General features: G+C 52.8%; 1 protein-coding gene across 1 annotated transcript in view; it reads left to right on the top strand.

Annotated features, from left to right (window-relative positions):
- ZZEF1 (zinc finger ZZ-type and EF-hand domain containing 1) overlaps positions 1–26,136 on the top strand; it is a 97,154-nt gene that overhangs the window by 22,071 nt on the left and 48,947 nt on the right. The window contains exons 8-27 of the mRNA XM_034647260.1: positions 357–473; positions 1,612–1,790; positions 3,236–3,334; positions 7,165–7,256; positions 7,614–7,762; positions 11,301–11,412; positions 12,461–12,676; positions 13,657–13,757; positions 14,261–14,430; positions 15,184–15,317; positions 17,888–17,955; positions 18,842–18,956; positions 19,742–19,901; positions 20,712–20,833; positions 20,931–21,053; positions 21,839–22,005; positions 22,086–22,167; positions 22,909–23,110; positions 24,053–24,201; positions 25,718–25,958. Coding sequence (XP_034503151.1) covers positions 357–473; positions 1,612–1,790; positions 3,236–3,334; positions 7,165–7,256; positions 7,614–7,762; positions 11,301–11,412; positions 12,461–12,676; positions 13,657–13,757; positions 14,261–14,430; positions 15,184–15,317; positions 17,888–17,955; positions 18,842–18,956; positions 19,742–19,901; positions 20,712–20,833; positions 20,931–21,053; positions 21,839–22,005; positions 22,086–22,167; positions 22,909–23,110; positions 24,053–24,201; positions 25,718–25,958 — 2,798 coding nt within the window. The remainder of the gene's footprint in view (positions 1–356; positions 474–1,611; positions 1,791–3,235; positions 3,335–7,164; positions 7,257–7,613; positions 7,763–11,300; positions 11,413–12,460; positions 12,677–13,656; positions 13,758–14,260; positions 14,431–15,183; positions 15,318–17,887; positions 17,956–18,841; positions 18,957–19,741; positions 19,902–20,711; positions 20,834–20,930; positions 21,054–21,838; positions 22,006–22,085; positions 22,168–22,908; positions 23,111–24,052; positions 24,202–25,717; positions 25,959–26,136) is intronic.

The following is a 26,136-nucleotide window of genomic DNA, read 5'->3' as shown; positions in this document are numbered from 1 at the left end:
CTCTGTCTCTGGGGCCACGTTTTCTGAGATCTCCAGGGTTTTCTCTGTAGAGCGTGTATGTCTTCTGCCCACCCTGTGTGAAATGAAGACTGGATCCCAAGGACTGGAATAAGTGCCTGTGGAGGGAAATGGAACTCTTAAAAGAAAATAAAAAAGAAGGAAACTCCGTGAAGTTACTTGGCACCATGACTCCTGGGGGGAAAAGCCGGTTTGATGTTGTGTGCCAGGCTCTCTCTGGAGGACTTTGTTCATGAGGGATTAATGCCGACAGGCGTCTGACAATTTGGTATTCGTCGAGTATTATTAATTTAATGTCTTGCCTGGGTTTGTTCTGATTTTCCATCTCACACTTGCAGGAAGGCACTGCAGCACATGCCTCCGCTTTCCCTCTCACCAGGATCTACGGATTTCTCGACTTTCCTGTCTCCCAGCGTTCTGGAAGAAGTGGACAGCTTCCTCATCAGGATAACTAGGTGAAGTCAAGGTTGATGAGATGGGGCTTGTAGGGGTAGACAGTCTACGTGCTTGTTAAGTCTTAAAAAGTTATTTTTTAATCTTTTAAAGATTAGCACTAAAAATGGCTCGTTTTTAGTGACTGAAGAGAAAGTAAAATCATAGTTCATTCCTCGAAGCTGCATTATCTAGCCGCACCACCTGACCGCCAGGGGTGGGCGTGGGGGTATCGTGTGATGCAGCTGGAACAGGTGTCTCAGAGTCCCCAGTGCAGAAGCTCTCGGCTTACTCGGAGCCCCAGCCCATGCCCTCACTGGGCGCCTGCCTCCCTCTGCACAGGCAAACAGGCCGCTGGTCTGTGCGCCTGGACGGGGCCCCTCAGTTGCTTGACAGACTCAGTGCCTGCTGTGGGGACAGCCCCGGCCTGTGTCCACCCAGCCCCCGGGGCGCGCAAACCAGGTCCTGAGACATCGGGACAGGTTCACGAGTGTCAGTGTAACGTGTTTAAAAAGACGGAGAAGCGAGGGGCTCCTGGGTGGCACAGCGGTTAAGCGTCTGCCTTCGGCTCAGGGCGTGATCCCGGCGTTATGGGCTCGAGCCCCACATCAGGTTCCTGTGCTATGAGCCTGCTTCTTCCTCTCCCACTCCCCCTGCTTGTGTTCCCTCTCTCGCTGGCTGTCTCTATCTCTGTCAATAAATAAATAAAATATTTAAAAAAAAAAAAAAAAAAAAAGACGGAGAAGCGTGTGGTGGAGTACGTGTCGAGTAGGTCGTTAGTGTGAGGGGATGAGCCCTTGAGTCTGCGGCCGCTAGTCACTCTCAGTAGCAGAGGCTTACCGTAGCAGCGTCTCTGCGTGTGGCTTATGTGTGTCTGGTTTGGTTTATAAAGTTTGTCTTGTTAAAATGGGTATTGTTAGTGTTATTTAATAGTTAGGGATGGAGGGCACAGAGGGGAGGATTTAACGTCCCTGTCCTCCGGGTTGATCCAGTTTTTCTTTAGGTTGTCTTGAGGATTTTGAGAAGGTATTTCTGGTCTACACCTAGAGAGCATGGGATAGGTGGATTTCACTGTTGGTGGTCGGTTACGTGGGGTTTGGGGGCTACCTGGATTTTCTCGTGTTTCCAAGAAGTGACAGGTTTTTGGCTCCTTGTTCATAGTTGCTGTTCGACTCCGGAGGTGGAGCTGACTCTTCTGGCCTTCGCGCTGGCGAGAGGAAGTGTTGCCAGAGTGCTGGACTCTCTGTGCACTGTCACTGACCGCCTGGACGCACAGTACGACGCCTCGTCCCTCATCTCCTCCATGGCGTCCGTCAGGCAGAGCTTGCTCCTTAAATACGGTATGTGAGCGCAGCGCGGTGGACAGGCCAGGATACCGTCACCCCCCTGGTGTCTTCTCACCTCCTCGGCCAGTTGGTCACTACCCCGTGACTCCAGGATGAACATGGCCTCTCCTGCGGGGGCAGGGAGGAGGGGCACGTGGGCCCCTTGATGGCAGCATTAGAGGGGCCCTGAGCGTACCCAGGGCTGTACCTCCTGGGCGTCACTGGTCTGACCCCTTAGGCTCGACGGCCATTTGATCACAGCCATCTTCAATGAGGTGCAGGTGTGTCTCTGTGTAGACAGCCGGGCTGGGAAGTTGGGGTACCTCCCCTCTGGAGGAGGGAGGGAACTGGCCCAGACACGGAACAAAGCATCTTGGTCTTAGGCTGCATCGCTCTGCGTCGCTGTGACAGCGGCACGCCTGCTACCGCCTTGCCCCCAGGGCCCAGCAGCCGTCCTCCGTAGCACATCCCTGCCTGCTCGGCTCGGGATGGGTCCTCCTAAGCCTTCTCGGTTGGTGTGTGAAGAATAGCTCATTTGCCATCCCGGCCTCTAGTGCTAACGTTTCTCTCCACAAAGTTTAGTATTGGATCCCATCCTCTTCAGTTATACGGGCAAACTGTGCTGTTTCTGCCATGGTATTTGTGCCTTTTCCTTAATACAACTTCATAATTTATGTTTGATTTTTAAGATGAGACCATTGATGTCTTGTAAATGTGCTTTCCCCCTAAATTTGAAAAGGTCATTTTTGGTGGGGTTGGGAGCCCATAGCAGCATGGCTGGATGGGAGGGATACATAGTGTTTGGAAAGTCCTCTCTGGAAAGTTCTCCATTCAGGTGAGCAGTTATTTGGGCGGGGAACCCTGGATGGAAGAGTGACGCAGGAGGGAACGTTTGTTCCTGGCAGGGTTCTAGCTCTGAGCTGGCTTGCAGGTTAATGGGTGTTCGTTAACAGTATTACTAACACGAAAGGAAAGGGAAAGCTTTCAGGTCATCATAGCAGATGACACTTTTTAAAATTCTTACAACTTTCAAGATTTTCCTGCAGGTGTACTAAAGACACAAGACCCAAGACCTTAAGATCTTATTTATATATTTAAATGCAATCGTAATACGATTAGTTATTGGCTCCAAAACACTCTTTTGGGAATCCCTCTCCCAAACACGTTGGAGCTGTGCTGTCAGTCTGTATCTTCTAATGCACTTTGTTTCTGAGGAGTGGTTATTCTGGAGACCGCTTCTTGGAGTCACATAGGGACAGGACATAAAGCTGTACTTGGTCCCCTTCAGGAAAGTATAGAAGAATGGTGTCAGCTGCTCTGTTTTAGCTTTTCAACAGGTGCGTTTTCCGTCAGCAGTCTGCTGGCCCCCTGCTCTCCGTTTCCACGGATGTGCCTGCTAGTTTTTATTTTTTGCATTGTGTTAGCTTAAGGCTCTCATTCTCTCTCTTTTCTTTAATCAGGTAAACCTCTTCAGTTGACCCTTCAGGCCTGTGATGTCAAAGGGAAAGAAGAGAAGTCGGGGCCTGAAAACCTCCTCGTTGAGCCGTGGACGAGAGATGGTGAGTAGTCGGTCTGTCCATGTGCGGTGAGCAGAAGGACTGCGGCGCGCTCTCTGGCGGCGTGAGACTGCGTGCGGGGCTCCGGACTGCTTGGAGCGCGAGGCTGCACGCGGCGCTGGCCTTCACCAGGCGATGGGTCTTGACCCAGGTGCGTGCCTTCCATAGCGCAGCCTCGTACTCCGCTAGGTGTCGGTCACTTGTAGCGACTTCTTAGTACGCGAGAGCCCTCAGTTTTGAAAAGCAAGGACTCTTCCTTTTGGCATATAAAAAGTTACCGTTTTTAAATTCAGATTATTTTTTTGTTGTGTTATCCTGAGCATTAAGAAACTCAGCACATCCGAGGCACAATGCTGCTGAGAACGTAATTTCAGGAGAAGGGTGTTTCTCAGTGTGACTCCTCTGGATCTGGAGTGTCCGAAAGAACCTCACTGCCTGCCTGCTGTTGACGCGGGAACTGCTGATGCGTTCTCCCGTGCGCTGCTGGGCCCTGTTCCTCGTCCCGGGGTGTCTGTGAGTCCCTTCCTCCTCCGTCGTGTTGGCCAGCCAGTTCGTTTCCTGCACGTGCCCCCTCGTGCTCATTGCACTGCCTAGAACCTCACCAGTTGGGCCCAGGAAGGGGAATGTGCTGGCAGTTCTCAAACACTGGCGGGAATTGCCTTCCTGCTTTGGCTTTGCTTTCTCCTTGGCCTTCGTCACAGCAGTGCTGGCCACACGCGTTTTCGCGGTCACCTCTTCTCTGTCGTGTCTCCTGTGTTCGTGCTTCTCCCCGAGGCGCCTCCTCTCCCTGGTGGACTTTGCGTGCCACAGACGCTTACATGGGACACTCTTGCTGCAGTCGTCCCCACGCAGCACGCCTCTGCAGGGACGTTTCCTTCACCACGTCCCTCTCTTGTCCCGCTAAAGGCCGCTAAGGGCCACGCAGGCCATGCACTCCCCTGCCACACGTAGTGGGTTCGTTGCCCTTTTCCCCTCCCCCCACCCAGGAAAGGCAAGACCACTCTGCCAGAGGCCCCTGTGTTTTTCCTTCGCTCTCTGGAAGAGTCAGGATTTCTGTCTCCGGAGCATGTAAGGCAGAGCCTTCCCAAAACCTGTAGATGGATTTGTACTCCTGTCACCATCCACTGAAAAGCGTCTCTGCTATTTTATTTTATCTTCATCTTTGTATTTTATTTTTTTACTTTTATCACCATTTCAAATCACGTCTCTATCTAGTCTTTCTTTTTTAAGACTTTTTTTTAGAGCACTTTTAGGTTTATAACAAAATTGGAGGAAGGCACAGAGAGTTCCCTTCCCCCCCCACATACCCTCATTGTGAACATCACTCCAGAGGGAGACATTTCCTTACCAAGGACAAGCCTACGGCAACATGTCATCATCGACCAAAGTCCATAGTTTACCTTAGGGTCCGAGAGAAAGAGGGAGCGAGAGACAGAGAGAGAGAGAGCGCGCGCACACGGACAGGCACACGCTCGCGCACGCTTGAGGGGGAGGGGCAGAGAGGGAGAGAGTCTTAAGCAGGCTCCGTGCTGAGTGCGGAGCCTGACGTGGGGCTCGATCTCACAACCCACAGATCCTGACCTGAGCCAAGACAAAGGTTTGGGTACTTAAATAACGACTGCACCACCCAGTCGCCCCCTTTAGGGTCCACTCTTGATGTGTGTTCTGGGGGTTGAAACAAATGTATAGTGACACGTATCCATCATTATAATACCATACAGAGTATTTTCACCATCTTAAAACATGGTATGTGGATTTGTAACGCTCTTCAAAGTCCAAAAGCACTGCTAATTTTTCAGTAATTGTGAGAATCGAATACTGTTATTCTCCCTGTGTCTCATCTGCCTGCCTCCCCTCCCTGCCTTCTGCTTCCCTCGGATGGATGGGTCTTATGAAGTGATTGTAGTTTGTGGATTTGTTATTTTGGTTGCGTTTCTGACAGTTGCACAGGTGGGATGTGCGTAGGTCTGGGGAGGAGACTCGGTTTCTCCTGGTCACTCCCTCCACAGCCATCACTACTGAAAATGAGCCTGAGGAGATAGGCAGGGCCAGGGAAAGTGCTCAGAGCCAGGACACTTGGGTCTTGAGGAGGGATGGCTTTCTTTCCCGTATGGGGGATAAATTTCTTTTCACGGGTATGCTTCACGTTCCCCAAGTGCCAGGAAGTGCCGGTTCTAGAGGGTGTGTCTTGCTGCCCGGGAAACCCACACGTGGGCCCTCCGGAGCGCCAGCTTTCGTCTGCTAATTCAAAAGAATGCAGCGTGCTGCCCATAGACCGAAGGGGGTAGGCTTGCTCAGTTCTTTAAATCTGTGATTGGTTATTTTCTTTACCATCATCATTTTAAGAGAATAAATTTGCTGTGGGAGGGCATGATATCAAAACTGATGGAACTTTAGGACATCACATGAGCTGTTTTTTGTTTTTACCCAGGAAGGGAAGAACAAAGTTTTATTTATTTACGTTTCAGTCTTTGGTTACATATTTATTTTGGCCTTTAGCTGTGTGTTTGGTGGCAATGTCATTAAAGTCTGATTTTTGTGATGTAGTTACTGCTCCAGCTCCTGTGAGACAGACGACCAGGGCTGGCGGTCGGCTGACATGGGCAGATGTCGGTGCGCGGCAGGGCGGGCTGGGTAGGGTAGTCCCACCGTGAGCCGAGTCGTGCGGATTTCCGACTGTGGCTTCTGCAAACTGCTGACATAATTACTGTTTGATGAAACTACATCCTGCCGCCGCTTCTCTCTGTAATTAGTCAGTGTTCCTTTGGATTTCATTTTCTTGCTTTCGGTGACACGTTTTGCATGCTGTCTTACGGAGGTTCAACCTCAGACATTTTTGTGTATTGAATTCCGTGTGATGAAGGAAGCATCGTGAAGCGGGGTTAATCTCTTGGTCTTGAGCGGGCAGAGCGGTTGAGGGCCGTTCATGGTTCTGGGATGCTTGGTGGTTTGATGCTGATGTGGGCACGGGTGTGAATTCCGTCATTACAGAGGTTTGAGAGAGAAAGGCAGCCTTGGGTCTAGCAGCAGACCTTTCTGTGAATCATGAAAGGGTAATTAACAACAACAAGAGAGGTAAACCATGGCTTTCATACAAACATAAAATGAATAGTTATACTTTTCATTTATCTCATTAATTAGTGAGGAACCAGTAAAATGTTACAGACGGTTCAAAGGAGAATTTATAAAATGCATACAGCCCAATAAGAATGCCGGCAGGAATCCACAGATAGATACACCGTTGGTCAGCGTCATGAAGAAGAAGGAGCTGCATTTTCTGTGGGCAGGAACCGCCTGCGTTACCGTCTTGACTCTGGTTTACGGGGCTGTACAGTAGTTCACAGACAGCAAAAGGTGGAGGTGGCCCCCAGAGTGTGCTGTTTTCTGCCTGTTCCTGACAGATGTTCTGGAAGTTCTATCATCCCTCTGTCGTCCTCTAGGCCTGCGTGCCTTTGTTGGCCTAGTCAGTCAAGCATCAGGCATGGTTTCAGGAATGGCACAGAAAGACGATTGGTTGTCCGGGCTTTTGTCTGTTTGCGTTTAAGTCACGATCTTTATAAACTTTGTATTTCTTTATTGTTACCTCAGAGCGGGGCTGCCGGCCTGGTTGAGAAGACGGGGCGCCGAGGAGGGCATGCTGGCCACGGTCTGTTACCGGGGGGCTGGCAGTGAGCGCGCACCTGTGCAGAGAAGTCTTTTTCTGACTTGTATAAAAATACCAGATAGACTAGTTACCCCCGCCAACCACAAAGGATCTGGTGTGTTCGCTTGGTCTCTGTTAGGGTTATGACAAATGAGTCGGTCGTCCTCACTTCACTGTCTCCCTTTTGCAGGGTTTCTTACAGAGACTGGAAAGACCAGAGCAAGTACCATTTTTTCTACAGGAACGGAATCTGCATTCCAAGTAACACAGATCAGAATTATGGTAATTCTCATGCTCCCTTCTTTAAGCAACGTTACTGCTATTTTTAAAAATAGGATTCCATTTCAGAGTCTGTGTCACTGGTTTTCATCACACATGATGTGACCGTTCTGTGCCAGGCCTGTAGCAGAGCGCAGGGACTCACAGGGGGAGTGGACTGTTGTCTGGGGAGGTGTGACCCTAAGGGATCTCTTCTCAGGAAGCAGCTTTTTTATTTTTCCAGGACTTAATGGATTCAAAATATCATTTTGTTGGTTTGATTTTGCTTTAAGCTCTTTGAATTTAACCGTATTGTTTGGAAACACAACGGCCACAGGACTTGGTACCTTCAGCGTGTTTGAGCTAGATCTCTGTTTTCAGGTTCGACGTGGTGGCATCGGTGCCCAGTGTGGGCTGGTGTTTGCCTATAACTCATCTTCTGATAAATTCCATGCAGAAGAACACTTCAAAAGGTTTGAAAAATATGACAAATGGAAGCTTCAGGAATTCAGGCAATTTGTAAAAAGCAGGTAAGGAGCAGGAAAAAAAATCTCCGTAGTTAAAGAAGGCTGTATGCATTTATCTTGTTGGCAAAATGTGCTTTCGTGTCTCCCTAGAAGAGGTGGCCCTAGCCCACCCGCAGTGGCCATGAGCACTCACTGCTTTCTAGCAGCATCTGCTCAGACGTGTCTTAATCTGTTCATAGATTCTGCCTCGGTCCCTTCCGTGACCAGGCCTGCACATCTCCAGAATGGCTGGGGGTGATACACGCCTGGCCCGTCTTCAGTCTCACTAGGCGCCGGGAAGTGTACCGTTGCCCCAGCCTCCCTCCTCCTAATCATCTTTCACTGGAGACCACTCTGCACTGGGCCTGCTGCTCGGTGCAGAAGAGACACAGCGAACAAGTTAGCACAGTCCCTGCTCTGCGGTGCTTACTGTCCACTCAGACCAGCAGCGTTGAGGTGTTGTCAGCGCTGGGCTCTGGGAGGCAAGACCCCGGAGGGAGTGTTGTTTGTAGTCAGAGCTAAGGGGGATGTACACTCGGAGGAGAGGTCCTGAGCAAAGACTCGAGCACACTCATAGGTGAAGTCGGGCAGGCTCCGGGCCCCGCAGGTGCCAGAAGTGACTGTGAGGTGGAGAGTGGCGGGACGTGGAGCTGGAGAGCCAGGAAGCAGCCTGCTTACTAAAGGCCTTTCTGTCTCTGGCTCAGGGCTTGGACTTTATCCAAGCAAGGGTGGGGGGCCAGCATAGTGTCAAGGAACTTCGGGGGAAGAACAAGGAGACCAGATGTGTGTTTTACGAGTACTGCCCTGGTTCTGGATCGTGCTGCGTGCAGTGTGGCCGGGGGAGAGCCAGCATGGAGGTGGAACGGAAAGGGAGGAGGCGGCCCGAGGCCTGGGTCCCCTCGGCTAGAGCAGCATTGGCAGTGATGGAGAGGTGGGAACCGATGAAGAGACCGTCAGATGGTGACTGAGTGTAGAGCAGAGGAGGAAGGTTGTGTAGGCACTGGGGAGTCCTGGGATTTGGGCTGGGGCAGGTGGGGACACTGGGAGTGCCCTTCTCTGACAGAAACTAACTTGGGAAAACAGTCTGTAGGGAAGGTGGTGAGCTCTGTTTTGGTTCTGCTGCATTTGAGGTCTAGGAAGACATGGAGGTACGTGGCAGCTCCTTGGATGAGTGCGTTGATCCTGGAAGAGGTACCGGCGGTACCAGCAGGAGAGGAGTTAGATGGTTCTGGAAGGGTATGCAGGCTGGGAAGAGAAGAGAGACCCTGTAGATCAGCTGCCGAGAGGCACCAGGGGCTGAGAACAGCCCACGAGGCAGCAAGAAGCCAAGGGGGGTGAGGTTAAAGGGAGCAGGGAGTGAGCAGCGGGGTCAGCTGTTACTCAGGCTCCTTTGGACAGAGTCCGCAAGTGGAGCTGCCGGATTCAGCCCCAGAGGCCATTGGTGAGCCCCGGGCAGCGTTGCCTCCCGCGTTCCTGACAGCAGTTAAATCTCACGGAGCTGAGCCCAGGACATGCTAATTGTGCTACTGTCTGGGGTGACGGGAGCTAGAGTTAACAGAGGCCATTGGCGTCACCCGGGACCGTGCTGCTAACCTTGGCTGTGCACATGCATCACTGAGGACTGTGTTCCACGTGGATTCCGATTCAGTAGTTCTGGGTGGGGGCTCTGACCCGTAAGAAGCTGGCAGGTGACTGATGTTCCCCACCACGGACCACACGTGGAGTAGCACGGATCTAGAGTGACCCCTCTCTCCGCTGGAGCGCCTTTGGTGGCGTTCCTGATAGATGGTCATCCAGTCTCTAGAACAGTCCTCGTGCCCTTCAGGGCTTAGGTCATGTCCAGTTGAAATCTACATCTGTGATTCCAACCCTCTACATGAATTGGAACAAATCTCCTTCATCCCTAAAATCTCCCGAGACAGACAGACAGACAGACAGAGCAAGAGAAAGCAGGAGCGGGGAGGAGAGGGAGAAGCAGGCTCCCCGCTGAGCAGGGAGCCCGATGCCGGGCTCGATCCCAGGACCTCGGGATTAGGACCCGAGCCAAAAGTAGGGTTTAACAGTCTGAACCACCCAGGCGCCCCAGGCATCCCCAAAAGATCCTTTTTTTTTTTTTTTTGTATGTGTTTCTAAGCAGCTCTATCGCATTCCTGGGACGTATTAAAGAGCTAAAACCTGCTGTTGAATAAGGTCTTTCACATCTTACGTAGGATTTTCTTTTAACCTTGGTGTAGGTTTATTCACTACTCACTTGCTGACTGTAGCTTCTGGTTGCAGCCCGAACTACTCTGAAATGCTGGGTTGGTCGACCTGCGTGTTGCCAGCCTCTCTCCAGCTTGGAAATCGAAATGTTAATGTGCATGCATCTGTCTTCTTCCCTGTCCTTCTGGCCCAGCGTCAGTCAGTCGGTACGCTCCCCAGCCAGCTGTCTGACTGCCGTGCGTGCCCAGGGGGACACACAGTCCGTTCTCTTTTCTGCCGTCTGTCTTCTGCGTGGCGTAGTGAACGGGGTTGCCTCTTTGTGCTGTCACCGGCCAGTGGCGTCTCCCTCTCGAAGAGCTTCGTGATGGCTCTGCCACACAGCAAATTAAAAAAATCCTCAAACACAATATTGATGAAACTCATGGACGTGGTTTTGCGTTAAGACAGAATACCTCCTGTCCTGTTGGTTTTAGGATTAGTTATGTCGTGATTGATGCTAAGAAAGTCTTCTGTTAAGAAGAGAACATTTTTTCTCCCTGTCACAGAACCTACTCTGGACCCTTCATCTTCTCCCTCTTCTTGCCACGACTGCCCGCGCTTGCTTTCCCACACAGAACACTCCCTTGTTGCTAGCTTGCTAGCTGCATCACAGCCTGCGTAGTGGAAAGGTTAGGAACGCTACTTGAAAAGACTGCCCTTTTCTCCTTTGGTTATTTAATCCCGGAAAACGGAGTACAGTTCAAGTGTCTAGTTTTTAAAAAAGCAGCGGCCGGAGCTGTGCCTCTTGAGTCCTGAGGCTGAGGTGCGTTCCTGGAAGGACCTGAAGGAACAGGAAAAACGCGGAGGCTGGAGTTTTTCTTTTGTGGAGCTCCGAGACCTGCACGTTCCCTGGCTCTTACCCTTCACTGTTGCATGTGCACTGGAGCTTAGGGTGGGCGTACAGGGTAGCCAGACCTAGGGAAAGAAAACTGAACCTGCCTCTCCTTTGGATCTTTCTAGAAGCACACAGTGGTTGTTGCATTGTTTCTTAGTCCCAAGTCACTCATCGAGGACGTCTTGGTTTCATGTCTCATTTTTCCACTATGCCAGTTATCTAGAGAGGCAGACTTTCTCCTTAGTCCCGGATTATATTTGGGACTGATGCTCGTTCCCATGTCGGAGAGAAGGAGGCGGGGGAACGGGGAGGACATCACCAGCAACCACGCCCCGTGCTTAGAGGTAGCAGGTGCCGCACCCCGTCCCGCTGCTCACCGCAGGCCGTACGTCCAAGCTACGTGCCGCCCAGATGGCACCTCATGTGCCAGACTCCCGAGAAGTTTAGGAAGAGGACAATGTTTTGTGATTACCATTGTGTTCACAGGGTTGGTTGCTCAGCTGATGGCCTTGGAGAGGATGACCCTGTTGGCTGGTTCGAGCTAGAGGAAGAATGGGATGAAGCAGACGTGAAGGTGCAGCAGTGCAGAGTTGCCAAAGTAAGCGTCAGGGAGCCGTGGCCCCCATGCGCGCCCACCGCCTCCGGTGATTCTGTCCGTGTTCACGGAGCGGCTCGTGCGCGCCAGCCCCGTGCCAGCCCCATGCCAGCCCTGGAGGCCAGTCGGTCGTGACTGTGACCCTCACGGAACCTGTGGTCCACTGGGAGACACAGTCGTAGGAGACGCCACGATACGGGGACACACGGGGAAGCGTGGCTCACCCGGCCCACGGTCATGGGGGAAAGCTTGCCCGGAAAGCTGGTGTGCTGCCAAGTGTTGAAGGTCGATGAGGTCACCGCCCGCGGCCAGGCTAGGGTGTGTGGGGAACGGTGTGTGCAGCGGGGAGAGTGGGAAGCACACTGGCCTGAGTGCACGACAGATGTGTCTCCGTGGCTGTGAGGAAAACCGTGGTGGTCTGGCCACTTCACTTCGTTCAGCCTTAGTGTCACGCCTAGTGAGACGCTTCAGTAAGAGAAGTACGCAGAGTCTTCGGGGCTTAGAGTCAGTAGCTGTTCGGTCAGGGTTGACGCGCCTGACTAGGGCAGTCTGAAAGCTCGTGGCCAAGGAGCTTCCACTGTCAGAGTCGGAGGGTTCGCATAGCAGGTGGGCGTTCGCGTGGCTTTGGCTCCGAGCAGACAGTGTGGCGTCCCGGGCTGTGGGTCGTATACACTAGTCGGGAGTTTGGAGAGGATTCCATAGGGCATTTGCTGGCTGTTTCTGCCATAGACCTGACTCCTGTTTCAAAACGACTGGGCCACAGAGCAGATGTAGTTCCCTGACTCATCCCGTCTTACCCGGTGTTTGCCCTGAAGAGGGGGTAATGCCGTTTCTCTCATTGTGATCCCTCCCAAAACCTGACTTGATTCAGCACTAGTGTTTTCTCCCCGTTTGTTGAGATGCTGGACTTCTGTTTTACACCCCATGCTAGGCAGAGTGGGACCTAATAAATCAGTAAGGTCGTGGGGGGACCTTCCCAGAAAGGCCTTTATCTTCCCTCCGTGCGTAGTCTGGCTTCGGAGTCCTTCTGAACCCCCTCTGTCCTTTCCAGTACTTGATGGTGAAGTTCCTCTGCACCCGTCAGGAGTCGGCAGAGCGCTTGGGAGTGCAAGGCCTCAGCATCAGCGGGTACCTCCGGCCTCTGCGAGCGGACGCGGAGCTGCACGTCGTCTGTGCCCACTGCAGGAGGGACGGGGACGACAGCGTCTGCGGGGCCACCCTGCTCCTTAAGACACTTCAGTTCATTCAGCAGCTCGCCCATGACCTGGTACCTCGTTCCTTGGGGACGGTTAATGGTGGTGTGGAGGGACATGAACACCAGCGGGCCGTGCGGTGTGGACGTGTGCAGCTGGCTTCGCGCTGCCATGGGGACGTGGGGAGGGCAGGGGAGGGAGGTGCTGGGCGTCCGTGGTGTCAGTCAGTGGAGGACCGTGTGGCCTGTGGCCGTCGTGGTGAGGCTTCCTGGAATAGACCTACAGACAGACCTCGAAGCCCCTGCTGTGCTTGCCGGTGGTGGTCTAGGGAGACCACGCATGCTCATGGGATTTCCACCTCCCTCAAGCCCCGAGAGAGGCATTTCTGAGGAACAGGTGGATTCTGTGTGCCCACTCAAGGCACCAGAATGTCAGGATTTGAAATCATTTGTGTTCCTGACCCTGACTTGTACAGTCACTAATAAAAACAGTGACCGCTCGCTCCGGGGAAGATTCTCGCCGCCATCACCATAGAGAATGTGACTTACGTCAGGGATCGGTGGGGCATCTCGTCCTCCCACGCGGGGAAGGCAGCGGTTCTGCGTCAGGGCGAGTTTGGAGGCTGTGACTCAGTTTAACTCTGGTGTGTTTGGTCTTTGTTATTCAAGCTCTCCTGTCACAGCAGAAGACATAAACGGGGGGTGGGTGGGATGCTGCGGCCGCGGGGGCGCCGGGGTCCGAGCACACCGCCCCATTGTCTCGCGTGGCCGGGTGCGGTGTGTATGGAGCTGGGGAGTCTTTGGGGCTCTGTGTGTGTGTGTGTGTGTGTGTGTGTTTACACACATGTGTTCTCACATCCACACGCACACGCACGCACGTCCTGTAGAAAGTTTCACACCAGGAACAGTTGTTCACGTGCTTCTGAGCTGGTGAGAGTCAGCAGCGGCCGGACGGGCATCCTACACCCTTTCACACTGAGGAGGAAATGAGCCATCACAATCGTTCTCTAAATGCATTTTCAATTTTATTTTTTCTGGTTTTTATAATTTTTCAGGTGCAGCAGAAGGAAAGTGGCATAAAATATAAATCTTTTCTGGACTTCGCGGGTCTTGATTTACAGATCTTCTGGAATTTTTACAGTAAATTAAAGCAAAAGTAGGTCAGAATTTGTTATAAAGTGATAATCATATAAACAAACCCCAAAACCCTAATTCGCGTTCCAAATAGACCATTTTTTCTAAGATTTTTTGACTTCTCACTAGTTTATATGGTTCTCTTTTGAGAGAAATGGTTATTATTAAAGATAACACCTCACGTTTCTATAACATACCTCGGGCAGTGTTGCTGCAAATATTTTGTCATCCGGTTGTCGTTACACCCTGGTGGGGAAAGCCGGCCAAGCATTGCGGTAGTGCCCTCGTTTTATAGATGGAGAATTAGCGTCAGAAACGAGCGTCCTTGCCCCACTGGGAGCAGACTCAGGCGGGGTCTGTGTTTCAGACTCTGCCTGGGACGATGTTCTTCCATTCTGCCTCTCTTGCTCTCCTTGGCCTTCTTTTTACCGTGCCTGCTGTGTAGACGATAGTGCTTTTCAGACAGCTTTGGAGGGTGAAAACAACGTGCCGTTTTGCTCTCTGACGGTCTCTGTCTCTCCATAGCCCGAGGGAAGAATGCGTCTGGGCACAAACCCTGCTTCTGCGGCTCCTCCAGAGCTGCCTCCCGGTGCTGCAGAGAGACGGGCCGGCCGCCTCTGAGGAGACCAAGCCTCCGCGGCAGAGCCCGGGAGGGGCGGCGGCCGCCAAGGAGCTCCACACACACTTATGTGACGGTATGGATTGGGCTTGTCTTTCTTATTTTATATTTTATTTTTTTTAAAAAAGACTTTATATGACTATTTGACATATAAAGAGAGAGAGCAGGAGAGCGCAAGCAGGGGGAGGGGCAGAGGGAGAGGGAGCCTCACACGGGGCTCGATCCCAGGACTCCAGGATCACAACCTGAGCCGAAGGCAGACGCTTCACCCAGTGAGCCCCCCAGGTGCCCCTGGGCTTTTCCTGAATGTGACCCTGTGCTGCTGGCCTGCCAGGCCTCTTGCTGTGAGAACATGGATGCTGGGATCATGCAAGCCCAGGAGAGGGGTCACTGCTTTGGAAAATGAGTGTTTCCTTGGATCTTCTTTTGAATTGTTATTTTGAGTTCAGGGTTTGTTCTCACCAGGGAGTCTTCCTCCTGGTTTCTGACACACAGGTGTGTCCCACTGAGAGTGATGACTGTCATACCCTTCAGTCCTTACTGTGGCGAAGACATGGATGGGTGGGAGGGGGAGAGGCAGTGATCCACGGGGAGTAAAACACGTGGCCACGTGAAATGGCTTTCAAGCTTTGCCCAGCTGCAGCTCAGAAGGACAGGGAAATAATGACACGGAAACTGGTAGGTGTCGTTTCCTTACACCGCCTTGCCCGTACAGAGGCATTCCATACGCGATGGGAGTGGTGAGTTTACGGGCTGGTGAAAGCAGATGCGTGCGTTGTCGTGAGCGTGTGGAAGTGTTAAAGCCGATCCCATTGTTTGTTTTCATCAGTGGTGGATAGGGTGGACGGCGATTCTGCGCCCATGGAAACGTTGAAACAAGAAGTCAGGAATACCCTTCTTAATGGAGCTGCCGTCTTCTTTCCTGATCGACAGACCCGGCGGAGCCGTCTCTTCGCCATGATGGTAATCATCACGTCGGGAGGACGGGCTGCACCCCTGAAGTCTGGTGGGATGACATTTATTAGTCTGTTTTCTCTGAATATGTCCTCAGTTGCAGTTTTCCAGATGTGTATTTAATCCTCGCTGCATGCGAGTCGTGTGTGGGACACGGATGCCTGCGGACCTAGGGCCGCCCTTAAGGAGGGGACGGCAGGTCGTAGCCTGTCATCTTAGAAAGGGGGGCGCAGTCTCCGTCATCTTCGTGATTGGCCTACAACCAGCCTTCTTTTTAACATTTTCACTTTGGATCCTGGGGAAACGGAAAACAAATAGAAAACCAGAGTCAGTATGATACCTCCTGCCCCGCACGTGCCCGTCCCCTAGACTCGGCGATTGTGAACTCCGGCTAATCTTGTTTCATGTGTGACCTGCTTCATCCACTCTCTCCCTGCCCTTCCCCCAAGATTATTTCAAACTCGATCCCTGGCCTGTGACGAAACGTAGCCTTCGCAGACCCCTTTGCCTTGTTGCTCAGACGTTAGGGCTGGCGGGTGAAAGCGCTCTCGGTATTTACAAGCATTATGTTACCAAGTGGAGTATCCCATACAAAGATCAGATTTTTAATTCTGGAGGCAGTGTTTCTGTGTGAAAACGAGTGTGATACATGGAGAAAGGTATTAATAGTAACATAAGACAGAGCCATGGTTTCTCTCTCTGGTTAGGCTCTGTGCTCAGCATGGAGTCTGCGTATTCCTCTCCCTGCCCATCCCCCTCCAGGCGCACATGCACGGGCATGTGCTCTCTCTCTCTCTCTCAAATTATTAAAAAAAAAAAAATCTTAAAAAAAAAGTGTCTCTGTCTAAGCTATACTGAAGACATCTAGGTCAGGGAGCTTCAGAGTTCCCAGTGTTCCCGTGATGGTACAACACAGGGAAACACCAAGAATAGCAAGGAAGCAAAATTACAGGCCAGTCTTACTCGTAAACATTGTAAGAAAAGCCTAACAAAATATTAGTAAACCAGTCCAGTAAGATACAAACAAAATCCTGACGCAGTTGAGATTTATCCTAGGAAAACAAGGGTGGTTTGACGTTAGAAAATTAGTAAGTGAAGACGGAGGAAAAAGTCATATCATTAAATACAGATAACATTTAAGGAAGATTAACTTCTGATGATGATTGAAACTATAAAACCATTAGCAAACTCAAAGCAGGAAGGAGCTCCCTCAGCTGGGGGAGCGTGTGCCCCAGACTTTAAACAAATAATATGCTGGACGGTGGGTCCTTGAAGCATCCCTTTCAAAATGAGGAGGAAGACAAGGATGCTTACTGGCCGCTGCTTCTCAGTGGGGTCGTGTTAGAGGGTCTGGCCAGTGCGGTAGGACAAGGAGGAGAAGTTTAAACATAGTAATTGGAAAGGATAAAATAAACAGTTCTTTATAGGTGATCCGATTATAGATCGTTTTTTATTGTCTGTAGACAAGCAAGTAGTGGAATGCCTGATAGGAGTTTGATGAAGAAAACTAGGTCCAGCATTTTCACCTCTAAATGCAACAGCTAATTAGCAAATGCGAGAAGGTCTCTGTGGGATGCATAGAAAGCAAGCAGGCGGGGAACGAAGGCACGAGATGTGGTCTCTGGTGCCGGAGGGCTCCAGTCCAGGGGACACCTGCCACGAGGAAAAAACACGGGTGCGTATGCGTTTAGAGGACACTCGGGCTGGGGCCAAGTGACCGCGGAGGGTTCCGGAGAGGAGGAAGGATCTTCGGTGGTTTTCAGCTCTCTGCAAAATTTGCACGTCAGCCTGGAGGATCAGTTTTCACACAGAGTCATGACCTTGGACAGCATCAGCTGGCTTGACCCACTGGACTGTGGGCGGGACTCCCATCTTGTTTTACCAGAAGCATTTACCAGGCTGCTAAGCAATGATTGGTTTTGCTAGCATGTGTTCCACACATAAAAATGGAAAAGGACGTATGACCTCTTGAATGGCACTGCTGTCTGTTAGCCCCGTCAGTTTCCCTTTGCTGTCCCTGCTGGCAGTGGTGGGAACACCATACCTTGTGTCTCCCACCCTCCTGTGCCAGGAAGGGCCCTGGGTCTTCAACTCTCTGCAAGTCCCCTTTGGCGCCTTGCCTAATAGTCAGTGTTCAGTGAATTAAGAAAGTGCCCCTAAGATAGCCCGGCAGCCTCGTCAGGAGATTTGTTCCTCTAACTGTCACTGTAGGCTGCTCCAGCTTGTGTCGAGAAAGCTTAGGTCCTATTTAAAAACCAAGAGAAAACTCAGCAGAAATGTATTCTGTTCCTGCCCTTTTGCGACGTTGTGCCCAGCGATGAAAGGCACACATCCTCCTAGACATTCGTATTAAGGTTTCCTGCAAGAAAGCTTGGAGGGGTGCACGTTAGCGGTGACCCAAAGTAAGCCTGCCGTCTGCCGAGCTCCGGGCTGGTCTCAGTTGGGCGCCACGAAGTGTGTGCCGACCCCGGCCTTCCTCACGCTTGGGATCAGTGGGCAGTGGCGTTTCCTGCTGCCGTGGGCTCTGGAGTGTGGGGGGGACAGGGGTTCTGATTGTGCACTTTGTTGTTTTCTAGAAGAATGTCACCGAGCAGGAGCGCAAGCAGTCCCTGCAGCTCACTTTCCATTCACTGTGCACCTATTTTAGGTACGTTTATAGTCCTTTTCGGCTCTCTAATATTTCACGTCTTTGCAAAGCTTTCTTTAGCTACCTGTCCCCTCTGCTCAGCCAGATTTCTAGAGTGTGATGCCGCTAGTCCCAGGAATGACTAAAGCAGTGGTGGGGTAATAATCTTGTCGGGAGTTTAATCCAAGTCCCAGACCCCGTGAGACCGATGAGAGTAGAACTGCTGGGGATCTCTGAGTGCTTCAGATTCTGAGTGATACTTGAAGATACAAACTGAAGCCAAAGGAGCTTGGCGTCCTGTACTCATGTCTGAAAACTCAGAAGCACAGAATCGTAGTTCAGCAAAGGAAGTGTGCCGGGAGGGCATGACTTGGAGATTTTTACGTGCTTTGGCTGTGTTACCGGAGGCACAGGCTCTCGAAGAAGAGAGGGAGCGAATAGCAATAGCGTCAGCTGCTGTCTGCATGTCAGGCTGTACCTAGTGCGAGAGCAGACTTGGAGGGGTCTAAACTGGGTCTGGACTCGAGGATCGGGGGCGAGGAAGGAGCTTTGGAGCTCGTGTGGGGAGCATTTGAAGACATGGGATGTTCAGCCTGCGTTGTCAAGTTAACCAGCGTGAGATGAGGAGTGTTTGTCGTTGGCGGTCAAGGTGATGTGGTCATCAGATCGACTTCTCAGAGTCTCTTCTAAGGACCTGAGGGTTCACGGGCCTGGGCTTACCAAGGACATGGGGACACACAGTGGCCCAGGAGCAGCTGGGACCCGGCCCTTTTCCTGAGCCGGGCCCCTCCGCAGCCCGTAGAACTGGCAGCGAAATCTTGCTGGTTCTTTTTTGGAACGTTTAAGATGAAAACAGGAACTTGCCCTGCCTGAAAGAAGGTGTCGTGACCGATTTGTGTCCTTTCAGTGATAAGGATCCCGGTGGTCTTCTGCTCTTGCCTGAGAAAGGTGACGTGGCCGACATGAACAGCAGCGAAGTGCTGGCAGGCATGAGCACCCTCCTGTCCGTCGCTGCTCGAGAGGTAACTGGCGGCTGCTCCGCTCCCTTCACCTCGTGATCCAGCCACCGCGGGCGCCGCCCCCACGGGCCCCGTCCACAGTGCGGCGTGGCTTTGTCCCTGTGGCCGTCCCGCGTGGGCACCAGCGCTCCCCAGGCTGCTGTGGCTTCTCACCACACACCCCTGCGGCTGGTCCAGTGCGGGTCAGCGAGCCATCGACGTGTGCGGACGTCTTCGCTGAGACTTCCTGGGAAGGAGGGGTCTGCCACGTCCCCTGGGGTGCGGGTCAGCAAGGCAGCACTTAGGCCTGGTCTGTGGTGGGAGTTCCTGGAAAACTGATAGTCTCTTTTGTCTGTGCTAATGACATTTTCAAATTTCAAATCTTGTGGTTCTTTTGTGCAAGAATTTACCCCTAGAGGTCAGGTGAGAACACGGCTAGTGTTTGGAGAGCCGTGGAGGGGCGGAAAATGACTTTTCAGGTGGGATAGGTGTGGTTGAAGGGTCAGCGGAAGGGGCCAGAGAGAAGGGGGGTTTGCAGGTGTGGGAGATAGGGGGTAGACCCCTGAGGGGCAGAAGGGGAGGACGCTTGCCGTATAGACCATCTGGGAAGCCTCTGGAAAGCTGGAGGGTGAAAGAGGAGTTTCCACCGGCTGTTCCTCTCCGTCACGTTGGAAATGCGGAAAGCTCTTTCTTAACCGTTCCCCACTTCCCTCGAGGCTTTCGCCGGTGACGGCTGCTGTCTGAGAAGGCCTGTGCCCGTGTTCTGCGAAAGCCTTGCCATAACCTGTCCCTCTGTCTGCTTCTCGTAGTGTGAAATGCTGGTGCTCACGGGGGCCCAGGGCGAGGCCGGCTCTGTGTTGTTCTCCCTGTTCTGGGCCGTCCAAGGCAGCCTGCTGTCCTGGTGCTACCTGCAGCTGAAGAGCACCGACTCCGCCGCCAGAGGTCGTGCCGCTGACCTGATCGACCAGTGTGAGTCCCGAACCCGCCAGAGCACAGAGCGGTTTGTGTTCTGACTCTCTTCTTTACGGCCTCGTGCGTGGAGTCCGCATAGGGTTTTCTCTTCTGGGTCACGAGTTAGGGCTGTCCCTGGGTTGTTTTCTTCTTAAAATCAGATTCGGTAGCATGTCTCTCGTCCAGAGTGTTCTGAATGTGGTGGTATGCCTGGGAGTTCTCAGCGTGGGGTCATACGTCATGCGGCCCCCCGAGGTGACGTCACGCTCTTCAGCAGAGCCCGTCATCCTGGCTTTACTCGAGTTATCCAAACAAGAAAGTCTTGAACTTTTAAGTCTAAGGTATATGTGACCACTACTATGGTCTTTGCAGTCCCCGAAAATCCTCATGTTCGGTCCCATAAACCCACAGAAAATGCTATGGCCTTCCATAGGTTCTGGGAAATGCGCCTGTGGGAAATTGAGTCCCAGCAGTGTGACAGGACTGCTGATGGTGCCGCGTGCCGAGCCGCGGGGTGGCCCGCCGAAGCCGGGCCCGTTGGGCACGGAGGGAGACTTCAGCCTGGCCGCTGGGCTGCTCGGCTGATCGCTCCACCTCACCTCAAAGCAGCCGAGACGACAAACCCACTCCCTTTAAAACAGTCCTTCCCTGAGGTCTGCACTGCCTTTCCTCCCCGAGGAAAACACACACTTGACACTTCGTGGTCTTTCTGATGTGGAATTCCCGCCCCCACATCTGTGACCCTCTGCAGCTCTGTCCTTCACGACGACCAAGCAGGTGACGTGCCTACCGCACGTGACACTGACTGCCGTCTTTATGTGTCAGCAGATGTGCGGCAGGTCCTGGCAAGAATGAGAGTGATTCTGGAATCCCTTCTGTCACAGTACAGTGGAAAAACCATTGTAGAAAAACTGTGCAATTCGGTGTTTTCGATGGCAGCTCGTCAACTGGTAAGACACAGTGATGACCTTTGTGATGGGGGTTGGTGACCCGCCGCCCCAGGACGAGTGTGGGCGGATGCTGAGTGCTTCGTTCATCTTCCTGTAGGTAATCTTTCTGCTGGACTTCTGCACTTTAGACATTTCCCACTGCACGCTCCTGAGAGAGTTCAGTACGCTCATAGAACTGTTGAGACAGCTCTGCGCTGACCTGGAAGGAACGCCGAATAAGGTACCTGGAGTGGGCAGTGGAGCCCACGCTGCCTCCCCTCTTGAGAGTGCTGGGTCCTGATGAACCCCACCTCTGAGATTGCCTCTGAAGACCCCCCCCATGTTTTATCAGTGCTTCCCAACGAGGATGAATGGCGGCCCGCGTTGACCTGGCGTGGTCAGCGTTGGAAAGGAAGCATGTGTAGGTCAGGCTCCTTTCACAGCACCTGAGGTCGTAGAAAACCACGTAAGCGCATAACCAGACTGACGTCTAGACGAGAGGCTACGTGTTGGAAGGCAGATTAGAAGGTTCGGTATTTAACAGAATTTCTCCCCATTGAACCTTACAGGACATAAAAGATATTTTACTCTCTTCTTTGAGTCTCAAAACAACTCTCTGGGAATAGAAAGGGCATGTAGCCTATTCTAAAGGTAAAAAAGTAAAGACAGAAAGTGGAGAGAGAAGAGAGGATGGGCTCAGATTTGCCAAGGTCCCAAATTCAGTGTTTTTTCCACTGGAAATTCATGTGAGTAGTGATTTGCAAGAAACAGCCCCGTCAGGCCAGGAAACAAGCGGATCACGGAGGTTCCGTCATGCGCCGAAAACTCTGCGTGTCCTCCGCTGAGGGCTAGATGCACACTGACCTGTGTCTGCAGATGGAACATCGGGGTTACTTTAGCTTGTGTGATCGTCTGTGTCTGCTGTCCGGGCCGTCCGTCTGGGGAGCTAACACAGAAGCACAGTTCGCTGTGTGGCAGGACGCAGAGTGACCGAAGCTTGCTTTCTTGACTCGTTTGTTTGTGTAGCTCGATGGGGAGACGTGGCAGCAGGAGAGTCCCGTGGTGTTACATACCTGGACAAAGGAGTCTGCCCACAACTATGAAAACAATTGCCACGACGTGTCTGTCTTCGTGAGCCCGGGGGCGACCTACTTTGAGGTGGAGTTTGACGAGCGGTGTGAGACTGAGAAAAGGTAAGACTCCCGTGGTCTTTTCCTAAGCAATAGTGGGTTAGAATGAGAGAAGGAAGGTAACGGAGATTATGCCTTCTTAGGTATGATTATCTGGAATTTACTGACGCTAGAGGTGGAAAAACACGCTATGACACCAAAGTTGGCACCGAGAAGTGGCCCAAGGTGAGCGGTGCTCCCCGAAGGAGGTGACATGTGCGTGTTGTCAGCCCTTGAGGGTCAGGGAGGCTTGGTCTGGAAGGGAAGCGTTTCGCTCGCACTTTTGTAAAAGGAAGGGCTATGTCGGCGTTGGCAATGACGGCCGGCCACCTGTTTTGTAGATAGTTATTTCGGCACCCAGCCGGCCTGTCGGTTTATGGGTGTTTCTAGCTGCGTGGGCGCTGCAGAGACCAGATGGTCTGGGAGGTCTAAAAACGTACTGTCTGGTCGTTCGCAGCACAGTTTGCCCAGTGCCTGGTCTCTGTCACCTTGTCGCTGTGAGTGGGGCGTTGGGTCCAGGAAGGCCCAGAGCGTGTGTTGAAAGCTGGGAGTGCCCGCTGGAGGCCCGCGTGCTCTCTGGGGCGGGAGGGCGAAGTGCTGCCTCCCACTGTTGGCGTGCTGTCTGGTGGCCCGAGTGGGGAGCAGGGGGACGTACAAGCACCATTGCTGGATGAACAGGGAGTGGGCAGAGGGGCATCAGAGGGTTAGAAAACGGCCAGCGTGCTTCTTCAGCGGTGCAGTCGTGGATTTCGTGTTTCTGCTGCTCCCTTGTCTGTCTCTCCTTTGGTCTCCTGGGTGGGTGCGGTGAGACAAGATGGTGAGGATACAGACTGACCTTAGAGTTTCTGAGTCTTGCAGGACACGCATGCTCCTGAAGGGCGTCTTCTCGAGTGCGTTTGACCTCATGGCTTTCGTGCTTGTCTCTAGAAAGTGACCTTCAAGGCCGGGCCCCGGCTGCAGTTCCTCTTTCACTCTGACAGCAGTAACAACGAGTGGGGCTACAAGTTCACCGTCACCGCCTACGGCCTCCCCGACGTGGCCGTGTCCTGGGCGTTGGACTTGCAACTGCTCGTTTCCCGGCTGATGGGGCGCCTCGCTGCCCAGTGCATGGCGCTCAAGTCTGCACACCGTGAGTCTCACACGCGTCGGCTCCACACAAGGGCAGGGCGGACGTGTGGACAGGGCGCCCTCAAGGGCCCTGCAGACCACACCAGACCGCAGCACAGACCGCTCCGTGCCGTGGCCTTAAAGTGTCTCGGTGTGGACTTTGGAACACATCCCAGAGGGTGCTGAGGGTGCCCTGTCCGGAGGGCAGCCTTGTCATCCTCTTTTGGTTAGTGAAATTTGGAAAGCAGAAATGGAATAAATTGTGTATCCTTTAGCCACGTGAACATTTATGTTAAATACGGGAACGTGGATTTTGTCTTAAAGTGATTTCTTCAACTTAGTTATTAAGTACATCCAAGAAACGAGAATTATAGAATAAAACTTCCTAGTATGTTTTATTTCTATTTCATTTCTTGAGTCTTTCTGACCATAAAAGGAAAATGTCATAGAAATTGCACAATGGAGAGAGATCAAGGAGAAAAGCCATTCCTAGTGCTAACACCCAGAGAGAACTGTTAGTAACGTTTTAATGTATTCCCACCTAGTCTTTTTTTTATGTCTATTCATAAACACATGTGGGTGGGTATTTAATTCTTATTTATTTTATTTTCTTTTACAAACTTAAGTTTACACATTGCGAACATTTCGCCATCATCAAACACTTGTGCACGGTCTCTGGTTACTCCCTGGTCCTCAGCTCGCTTCATCTCCTGCACTGACAGGAATTTCAGAAGTGCCTGTGACCGAGGCTGTCCCGCGGAAGGCAGCGCTTCGGGGCGCCCTCGTGGTGGGGGTGCGTCTGGGGCGCGCGTTCATGACGCAGCACGGCTCTGTGCCGGGACATGGGGTGGATCCCCTGCACGTCCTCGGAACGCCCGCGTGGTTGAAACCTTCTCCGGGGCAGCCCACAGACTCTCCGCGTCGCGGGGAGGACACAGGGCTCTCACAGGCCTTCTCTTTCCAGAGTTCGGAAGTGACATGGCAGTGCCGCCCGCAAAAATGGCGTCGGTCCTGAACTCCCCGCTGTGGAAGCCCGTCTTCAGGCATCAGCTGAGTCCAGAGCTGGGATTCGCGGCGAGCTGGCCCACTCCCCCGCGCCAGGATAGTAAGGAGGTATCTGCGCTTGCAGCGGCTTTCTCCTTGGAATGGAGTGTGTTGGCTGATGGCTTCCGCTTCCATCATGAGCCCTTGGGTTTGCGTCCTCACCCCACTCAGCGGTTAGCGCCCGAAAGGCAGGGGCCGTCCCTCGTTCAGGTGGTGCCCACCCTGGGGGCCGGCGAGTCCTGTCGTGGGTGCTCAGGAAGTCTCCTGGCCAAGTTGCTCACCAAGCCAGCTGAGTGTGTTTCTAGCAGCTGCTGAGTCAGATGTCAGACTAAACGGTTTGTGCCGCACCTTGTGTTCTCTGTGGGACAGCGGCGCGTTACCTGACTTACGAGGTCTCACGAGCTGGACGAGTTTGCGTGTTGTCTCTTTGCCGTCCCCCTTGTGTCCTTCTCTGCTCTGCTGCTCTTCCTCCCTCCCTCACCCACGTCACTCAGTGGGTAGCCGAGAATCCTGGGCTCTTCCTCAGGCTCCCCTTTGACCTCTGTGAAATTTGCCTCCCTCGGACCCTCTCTTCCTTTGGCTCCGTGATAGCCCACGGTCTTGTCTTTACCTCCAGCTGCGGCCCTGCTTCCTCGGTGGGCCTCCTCTGTTCTTCCTTCCCTGGAGAGGAGGCTTTATTCGGCTTTCTCCCCTTCCCTGCTGCCCACTGACACTATCCTGTCTCGTCTCTTCTGCTGTCACGTCTATGCAGACCCTCCCTGGGGCTTCTCCAGGCTCCATTCCCGTGTCCCTGACCCCCCATTAGGTGGTTCCGTGTCAGTGTCCCGACTCCTCTTCACTCAGGGGTGGAAAGCTAGGACATGGCCCTCCCCCAGCTGCTCACTGCTGTCACTGTCATTCTTGTTTTCCTCGGCGCTGAGCCACGGCTCCCCGTCCTGTTCTCACGTCTCCCGCCCAGTCTGCTGCTGGCCCTGTGGATACTCCCAGGGGAAGTTCAGCTCCCCCCACCCGCCTTGTCTGCATCTTTCTCCAGGCCTTCATCCTGCACTTGCACTGGGACATTGGGACCTACCAGGGTTTTTTAACCACTGAATTATCTTATTATTCCACGGCCAAGCGCCATGAATGGCTCCCGGGACCCACAGGGTGGAGTCTGAGCTCCTCATTGTGACAGTCCAGGCTCTGTCCCGTCTCCTTTCACCTTACCACTGCCTCCAGACCCCACCACTCCCCAGCTGAGACTTCACTTCTGCTAATGGTTTTGTTCCTCAGGGACCAGAGCTGCTCAGTCTTGAGGGCCCGGTCTGAAGCCCACACCCTCCAGGAGGCTTCTCTTCATCACTGCAGCCTGCCAGGAGCTCTCCTGTGGGCTCTCAGCACTGGGCACCCTTCCTGGCATTTGGCACTCGATCACCTTTCCCTCTGAGGCGGGGCCGGTGCTCGTATGTTTAGACGTGCCTCTGTCTGGTTTCCACAGGAGAGTGAAGCTTCCTGTTCTGTCCTTCTGCTCGTTCTAGTCGGTGTCGGGTGCGCTTGGTCGTCTGGATGACTCTGTTCAACATGATGTGTTCTTGTTTTGTTCCAGGTCAAGGACATCCCCGACGATCCCTGCCACCACTTTCTCCTTGAGTTTGCACAGTCAGACCCTGCCCAGACCTTCTGTGGGCCATTTTCAGAACTTTTCAAAGGATTCATACAGGCATGTAGAAAGCAGGCCCCAAAGACAGATATAGTTGCTGGTTCCACTATTGACCGAGCTGTGAACGCCGCCTTCGCTGCTCTGGTGTGTCGTACGCCAGGCTTGTATGAGAAGCTGCAGACACATGGTAACTCACGCTACAGGGGTGTTTCTGGTCTGAAGGCCGGTCGCTAAGTGCTAAGAAAGCCTATCTTACGGGAGCATTTCTCAGCAGTTGGAAATGGAAACACACTTCACAGCTGTAGACCTCGTCCAGTGCCGCTCTGCCAGTCAGAAGATGCGTGACCAGTTTGTAGTTAGTGGGT

The sequence above is a fragment of the Ailuropoda melanoleuca genome, chromosome 17 (genome assembly GCF_002007445.2).
Source record: "Ailuropoda melanoleuca isolate Jingjing chromosome 17, ASM200744v2, whole genome shotgun sequence".
NCBI lineage: Eukaryota > Metazoa > Chordata > Mammalia > Carnivora > Ursidae > Ailuropoda > Ailuropoda melanoleuca.
This window is presented reverse-complemented; position numbering and strand designations above follow the sequence as displayed.